Here is an 8,402-nt window from a genome sequence, read left to right on the forward strand (position 1 = left end):
CCTGCTTTGCCCCCCAGAGATCCTGGCGGAAGCCAGTGGACTCTCTGGAGGCCTGCAGGGTCAGGACACGGCCACCAGGGGGCAGCAAGTCCCCAGTGATAGCTCAGGGTGGATGTGAAGGTAGAAGTGGGGACAAGGGTCCAGGTGGCCTCTCAGCCCCAGATGTGGGAGCTAACTTAGGGAGCCCAGAAGCCAGCACCGCTGCATTCCCGGAGGCGGGCAGGGGAAGTGATTCCAGGCTGGGCCTCAGCTCTCCTCTCTGTCAATGCACACATTTGTCCCTGGTGCCCACCCGGGGCTGCACTGGTCACTACCCGAAGGGGGTGGCGGGGGGGAGCCCGTGGGCACAGATTCCAGCCTCTCCAGAGCGCTCGCTGCACCTGCTGGTGTTTGTTTGCCAGTGACTGATATTCCTGGGGTGGGGGTGGGGCGGGATGATCTGTTTCACCGAGGCTGGAAAAACAACAGCTTGTGGGGGCCACTGGGTCTGGGTTTCCCTGAGTGGCCACTGTCATCACTGCACACGGCTTACTGCCATCCTTCCAGGCCAGCGGCCCCCAGACAGCCTCTTCCTCGTCCCACTGCCTGCTGTCGCTGCTGGACTGACCCCTTCAAACGGGGCCCATAAGGCCCCTCTCTAGATCTGGGCCCTGCCCATGGTGGCCTCACCCCTTCCTGCCCTGTAGCAGTCCCCCCAACCCTGAAGATGGAATCCTTCCTTCTGCCCTGAAATCCTTACCGCCCCCCTCCCCCGGCCCCAGAGTGCCATGGACCATGAGGCAGCCTATCTAGAGCCCCAATCTGGCCCCCTCCTCAAGGCCTCCCTCCCAGCCTGACCCCTTCCCTGCCTGCACCCTGGGGTTCCCAGTTTGCTCTCAGAGGCATCCACTGTATAGACTCATTCCCTCCCCCACCCCCAGAGCCTCAGCCCCACCCTTTCCTTCCTCCTCCTCCCTCCTCCCACCACCGACCTCTCTGTATTGACCAGCTAGGTCTCAGTGCCGCAGGAAGAATCGTGGGACAAACCACCCCTTGGAGAGCTGGCGATGCTGGAAGCTGCGGGGATCCCCCCGCCAAAATCCACGAGGTGACATAGGACTCAGGACCCAGGAGCATGACGCTTGAGGGGCGAGAGGCAGGTAAAGTATCCAGAACAGGCCAGGAAGGGAGAGGACAGTGGCCGGCAGGTGAAGAACAGGTGAGGAATCTAGAAGCTTGAAGCTGATCCCGAACGAGCTGAGTGCGGTAGGCGGGGAAACTAGGTTTAGCTGCAGGGGAGGGGTAATGGGAGGAGAGGCGGGGGTTGTGGGGGGGATCCACTGGAGGGGTGCCTCCATAGGAAGTCAAAAGCTGGACCGTGAAACCTAAAGACCTACAGTGTGGGCTGAGGGGAGCAAGGACCAGACTATGTGGTCACCTTACTCCTCTGGACTCAGTTTCCCCATCTGGAAACTAGGGCCCCCAGCTCCAATAGTGCCAGCCTATGATGGGGGGTGCTCCTTCCAGTAATGTCACTCCTTGGTGGTGGGAGGGGTGTGGCTGTTGAGTCACCGTCAATGAGAATAACCCAGGGTGCTCACTAGAATTACAGCTGCCTGAGCCCCACTCCCGACCCGCTGGCTCAGACCCCCAGCATCAAGGCCCTGGAACGTGTATTTTCAAAAGGTGCCCCACCCCCACCCTTCTGTGCCACACAGCCTGTTCCTGGGCCCTGCCTTCCAGGCAGAAAATGCACCTTGAGACATGCAATCGAGAAACAGCATCCATGGGAGCAAGAAACGCCATGCAGGACTTCTTCCCTCTAATGGGGGAGCCAGGCCACCAAGGGGTGGGGTGGGATGGGCCTGGCAATTGGGATTGCCATTTGGCTGGGCCTAGCTGGGGGCATCTGCACAGAGTAGGGGTGAATGAAGATCTCAGGGTCGAGGTCAGGCTGCAGAGAGAAATCTAAGGCTCTAACTTCACCCTTTCACCCTCCCTAGCTGGCCAGCCTCAAGCCACCCTGGGGCCCCCGGCCAATGGCAGTGGGCCAAGCCAGGAGTTGGAAGGCCATTGGCCAGAAATCCCGGAGAGGTCCCCATGTGTGGCTGGTGTCATCCCTGTCATCTACTACAGCATCCTGCTGGGCCTGGGGCTGCCTGGTGAGTGGGAAGCTGGGGTCTGGAAGTTGGGGGTGGGCAGAAATGGGGGTCCTCCTTCGATGAGTACCCATCCTCTGTGCTGACCCCTGAGACCCAGGATCATAGACTCTCAGGATACCCTTTGACTTTATATGGTGATCTGGCTCATTGGGGAGCAAAGCACAGTGGGGACTAAAAAATGAAGGGCCAGGATTTGGGGTGCTTAATGGCTAAAGCCAAGGTTTCACCAGAAGGGACAGTCTTTTCTCTACCCAGGAGTGGGCACTGCTGTAGGATGACTAAGTTCATGTAGAACTGCGCTCAACTCAGTCAAAAGCTTCCCGTGCCTTCCACCGCTTCTGAGAGCAGCAAAGCGGGGGGGGGGGGGGGGGGGGGGGCAGGTAGGGAAGTGGATGTAAGAAAGAACAGGAGGTCTCCACCTTGGGGAATTACCCACCCCTGCCCGTGTGGAAGGCAGAGGCCTTGCCCTGGGGTGAAGTCAATAGCCCATGGTGTATGGATGGATAGGGCAGGACTGATCTGGTTAGCCTCTCTGATAAAGTGAGGTTTTAGTTTGTTTTGTTTTGTTTTTAGTTTATGTATTTTGAGAGAGACCTAGAGCGCAAGCACAGGAGGGACAGAAAGAGAGAGGGAGAGAGAGAATCCCAGGCAGACTCTGCTATCAGCACACAGCCCGATGTGGGGCTCGAACTCATGAACGATGAGATCATGACCCGAGCCAAGATCAAGGGTCGGACACTTAACCGACTGAGCCACCCAGGTGCCCTAAAGTGAGTTTTAAGAAGGACTGGAAAGAGGAAAGAGGAAGTCTGGGCAAGCAGGCAGGTGGAGAGGGAGATAATAACACCTTGGAAACATGGTCTGAGTAGCCCTTCTAACACCTCTGTCCTCTGCCCCCTGTGACCTTTGTCGCCGTCAGTCAACCTCCTGACCACAGTGGCCTTGGCCCGGCTGGCCGCCAGGACCAGGAAGCCCTCCTACTACTACCTTCTGGCGCTCACAGTCTCGGATATCGTCACCCAGGTGGTCATCGTGTTCGTGGGTTTCCTCCTGCAGGGCGCCGTGCTGGCCCGGGAGGTGCCCCGGGCTGTGGTGCGCACGGCCAACATCCTGGAGTTTGCTGCCAACCATGCCTCCGTCTGGATTGCTGTCCTGCTCACGGTTGACCGGTACAGCGCCCTGTGCCATCCCCTGCACCACCGGGCCGCCTCATCCCCAGGCCGGACCCGCCGAGCCATCGTCGCTGTCCTCGGTGCTGCCTTGCTGACCGGCATCCCCTTCTACTGGTGGCTGGATGTGTGGAGGGACGCTGACCCCCCCAGCATGATGGATGAGGCCCTCAAGTGGGCTCACTGCCTCATCGTCTACTTCATCCCATGTGGCGTTTTCCTGGTCACCAACTCGGCCATCATCTGCCGGCTGCGGAGGAGGAGCCAGAGTGGGCTGCGGCCCCGGGTGGGCAAGGGAACAGCTATCCTCCTGGGCGTCACCACGCTCTTCACCCTCCTTTGGGCACCCCGGATCTTTGTCATGCTCTACCATCTGTATGTGGCCCCTGTCCACCGGGACTGGAGGGTCCACCTGGCCTTGGACGTGGCCAACATGGCGGCCATGCTCAACACAGCAGTCAACTTCAGCCTCTACTGCTTTGTCAGCAAGACTTTCCGGGCCACCATCCGAGAGGTCATCCATGATGCCCACCTGCCCTGCATCCTGGGGTCACAGCCAGAGGGCATGGTGGTGGAACCTGTGCTAAAGCCCCCGGGAATTCCCAAAGGGGCAGAATTGTAGAGGAGGGGCCCAGCCAGGGTGCTCGGGTGTGGCTCAGGGCCAGATATACTGCTGCCTTTGTGGTGTGCCCACAAAACTGTGACACACTACTTTGCAACTAGGGGTCGGGGAATGGCTCCTTCCTGTGGGGGCGGCTCCCCGGGTGCACGGGGTACAATTTGTCCAGCTCTCCCATTAGCTTCACCAGCAACTCCCACTTCTTGGGACAAGGAGAGGGCTCTGCCAGGCACAGGCTGATAGTGTCAGCTGCCTTGGCATTCCTTTGTAAGGGACATTTCACCTGGCACGTTATGAAGGCTAGATTGACATTGATTGGATGAGTGAATGAAAGGCAAGATGGGTGGATGGATGGATGGACGGATGGACAGACAGGTATGAATGGTTTCCAGCCACCACCACCCCCACCCCTCTCCCGCAGAGCCTATATCTCCCTCCCCAAGTCAATCACTTCTCTGGCTTCCAGTGGCCAGGGTGGAAGGAAGTTATCTGCAGGATTCCAGCATATTCTGGCTGGGGGAACCAAACGTTTTGCTTGGGAAAGGGGATGATCTTAAAGCAGATTAGATGTCCCAGCCCTGGGGCGACAGAACCCCTTGAGTCTCAAGCATCCTGGTTGGATTCCACTTAACTCCCTGCCCTGGAGCCAGAATAGGTTCAGGGGCCCAGAATAGCCTAGGGTTTTCATTGTTGCTGATGAGAAAGGAAGTGCCCTCTCAGCCCAGGGGCAGGGGGATGGGAAGGGAGGATCTAACCCATTCCACGGAGGAAGGCCTCTTTCTCCCTTATGGGGAGGGAGGAGATGGCCCAGCGGATTGGGTCCCTGGGGCTCTGCCCGCCCCTCCCAGCCTCTCCTGGGCTCCGGGAAAGGCAGCTGGGAGAGATTAGCAGATGCACCTCCCACCTGCTCCAGGCTTTGGGTAAACACATTAGCGGCTGCTTTCTGCTTTCTAGTCAGTCTGGCTGAGCTGACCTTTCCCCTGAATGGGAGGTTCAGGCTGGGGCCCGCCAGCACTCAACCCCTTAGTGGCGTGGCCGAGTCGAAAGAGCCAGAAATGCAAGCCATCAGTGCAGAATAAATGCTCAACTTTCCCTCTTTCCTCTTCTCCCCAGAACAAGTGTCCAGGAGGGGACTCTCAGCCACACCCAAAGGGGAAAAAGGCAGGCTCTTCAGCTCTTATCCCTAATTCTAAACTATTTTTTTTAAGTTTATTTATTTACTTTTGAGAGAGAGAGAGAGAGAGAGCGCACGTGGGGCAGGGGCAGAGGGAGAGGGAGACACAGAATCCGAAGCAGGCTCTGGGCTCTGAGCTGTCAACACAGAACCCGACGTGGGGCTCGAACTCACGAACCGCGAGTTCATGACCCGAGCCGAAGTTGGACGCTCCACCAGCCGAGCCCCCCAGGCGCCCCAGACACATTTGGTGGCAAAACCTGACCTGACCTGACCTGACGCAGGGTGATGGGGTGTTGATGCCGGGGTTCCCTGCAGACTCTCTGGGGGTGTGGTTACACCCAACACAGAGGACAGGCCACGCGTGATCTTTCTCTGTTCTGAAAAGTTCTGAATTCTGGTCCCTCTGGTCCCACGAGAGATAAGTGGTCCTTCAGAGAGATGAGTGGGGACCCACAAGCTCCACCACTGCTGGCACAGCACGGTCTGGGCTGCCCCTGGGGGCACGTGGGGCACCGAGGGCTCCCCCCGCAAGCGCACAGACTGGGGCCTCCTGTCTTGCTTAAGGAGGGGGGTTCAAGTGCAGGTACCTCAGGGAAGAGCCGGCTCTGAAGGACGAGACGATCCCTCCCCAGCCCACTGGAGAGGCCACGTCTGCCCTACAGAACGAGGCACTGGGGGAAAGAGTGGCTTTTTGATGCAGATGGGGAGGCTCTGTGCAGGCAGGTGGAGCTTTGCGCAGGTGGGGACTTGGAGCCACCAGAACTGGGGTGCTAATATATTGTTTTTAATGTTCATTTATTTTTTTGAGAGAGAGAGAGAGAGAGAGAGAGAGAGAACATGAGCAAGGGAGGGGCCGAGAGAGAGAGAGAGACACAGAATCTGGAGCAGGCTCCAGGCTCCGAGCTGTCAGCACAGAGCCCGATGCGGGGCTCGAACCCACGGACCGTGAGATCATGACCTGAGCCGAAGTCGGACGCTGAACCTACTGAGCCACCCAGGCGCCCCACCAGGGTGTTAATATTCACACGACCCCATGTGTACCCACGGGGAGGGGGGCAACATCAGTTTTTCCAAATGGCTCCTGAGTGGTAACCATCTTACAGACTGAGGAAGCGGGAGCACGGGGAGGTTAAAGGATGCGGCTCAGGGCCCTTGGCTGGTGACGAGAGCGGCTGCGGGTTCCTGGTCCTGTTCCTGCTCCTCCCGGGTGCAGCAGATCAGGAGAAGGGCAGCGTCGGGGATGCTTTGCATCACATAACTTCTTGGTCCTGGACTTACCAGATTTGGGACCCACTGTCATATTTTCCGAATAAGATGTATTAGACAACAGTCCCTTTTAACCATGTTTGTAACCTTTAACAAAACCAAGAGCCCTTCGCCGAAATGTAAATGGAAGTATTATTACGCAGCTTCCTTTGTGCATCTTTATTGTCAACTCTCACCGGCTCCTGGCAGGAGAACAAGACGGCAGTGGTGTGGTGTCCCCCCTTCTCTTCTTCGCCAACCCGTCCGCGGAAATACCTTCGTCTCCCGGAGTCGGCTGTAGATCGTTTCAATTCCACACTTTTTTTAATGTTTATTTATTTTTGAGAGAAAGAGACACAGCGTGAGCGGGGGAGGGGCAGAGAGAGAGGGAGACAGAATCCGAAGCGGGCTCCAGGCTCCGAGCTGTCAGCACAGAGCCCAATGCGGGGCTTGAACCCACAAACCGTCAGACCATGACCTGAGCCAAAGTCGGCCGCCCAACCGACTGAGCCACCCAGGCTCCCCTGAGAGTACCTTTTAGTTCAGAAAAGCTCTCCTTAGATTCCTATTCTTGATTGAGATGCTGTCCCCCACCCTTTTCCCTGGTTCTCAGGCAGGAGAGCACATGTGCTGTTGTGGCCCAGGTTTCCTGGGCCCCCTTTGTCGCTTCTGTGGCCAACAGAGCTTTCCTGTCCTGTCTCCAAGGGCTCAGATGCTTGCACAGCTTTCCAGCATAGCCCACCATTCCCTGCTACCTGCACTCGCTCGCCGGGTTCTCCCACGTGGATGTCAGCACCCCGGACTCCCCGGGCACGCTCGCTCCCCCAGCCCCTGAGCTGCCTCTGCGGTGTCATTTCCGGCACCCTGGAGCTTTCCCCTTGAGGGGCTTGACTGCGCTTTCCCCTTTGTCTTTTCATCCAAAAAAGGAGACCCGCTGGTTGGGTAAATGGGGCGCATGGCTGTCCCCGTCCTCCCGGGGTGGGGATTGGGAGCAAGGAGAGAGGCTTCTTGGAGGACCTGCTGTTTTCAGCAACCAGGCTGGGGAGGGGCCCCCCCAGAGAGCAAGATTTACTGAATTAAGCCTTGAGCCCTTTGGTCGGCCAGGTTGTAGACGTGCCGGCAGGAACAAGGGATGGTCTGGGACACGGGAGTCTTGGGGGTGGGGGCTTTCCCCATGCCTGCCTCCGTTGTCAATGGTGAAGCTAGAGTTCCGGGAAGGAACATTTGCCTGTCGCTACGGACTCAGACAGCAGGGGGAGCTGCAGGACCGGCTGGATGGAAACCCTCAGGCAGGGCTTGAAGTCAGATTTATAGGAAGAGCCAAGATACTGCAAGGAAAGCGCGCCTGCCTTGGGGCCCAGAGCCAGCAAGGAGTGGCGGGGTGGGAGGGACCAGCTGTTCCCCTTGTCACTCTCCTCCACCCTGAAGCCACGCCAGCTGCCACGCTGGGGTTGGTTAGCCCAGGCAGCCCACGGGTCACTGTAGTTTTCTCAGATCATTCTGGAGGCTGGGATGGCTTCCTGTGCGTGGCACTGTGTGAAGGGCCCTTTCATTGGCCTCCTCCCTCCACCCTCCATGGCAGGGTCCAGCCAGCCCCTCCCGCTGGCCTCAGATTCAGCAGAACTGCCTTCTCCGCTGGGGGGAGGGGGGTGGGGCAGGGAGAGCTTGCCTGAGTTCAGAGCCCCAGGGCCTTGATCAGTGCCTCTGGGGTCCCACCCACCCCACCCTAGTCCAGTTCCACCTGGACCCACCCCCTGGCCAGTGGGTCCTGGCTGGTGGCAGCCCCTTGGGCATCCAAGGGAGTTTGAGCCTTGGCAGTGGCCCCACATGACAAGGATGGAGGGAAAGGGGCCGGGGAGGTGAGGAGGGAGGGAGACTGCCAAACCCCCGCCATGAGTCATGAGCAGAGGTGGGACCCGGGGTGGGTCCATCCATGGCTGGAACCTTCCCTAGAGCTGCTCCAGAGCTCCTCCTCTGGCCACAAAGCAGGAGGGAGAGTCTATGGCCGGCCCACCTTAGTCCCCACCCCCCACCTTAGTCCCCACCCCACT

General features: G+C 58.6%; 1 protein-coding gene across 1 annotated transcript; it reads left to right on the plus strand.

The window, feature by feature from the left end:
• Positions 1 to 981: 981 nt before the first annotated feature.
• GPR142 (G protein-coupled receptor 142) lies at positions 982 to 6,514 on the plus strand. The gene is made up of 3 exons (XM_086687943.1): positions 982 to 1,139; positions 1,983 to 2,141; positions 3,061 to 6,514. Exons 1-3 carry the CDS (start codon positions 1,115 to 1,117, stop codon positions 3,930 to 3,932), a joined length of 1,056 nt encoding a protein of 351 aa, XP_086544069.1. The 5' UTR covers positions 982 to 1,114; the 3' UTR covers positions 3,933 to 6,514.
• The last annotated feature ends 1,888 nt before the right edge of the window (positions 6,515 to 8,402 follow it).

The sequence above is a fragment of the Puma concolor genome, chromosome E1 (assembly GCF_028749965.1).
Source record: "Puma concolor isolate L17-30 chromosome E1, mPumCon1.1.hap2, whole genome shotgun sequence".
Taxonomy (NCBI): domain Eukaryota; kingdom Metazoa; phylum Chordata; class Mammalia; order Carnivora; family Felidae; genus Puma; species Puma concolor.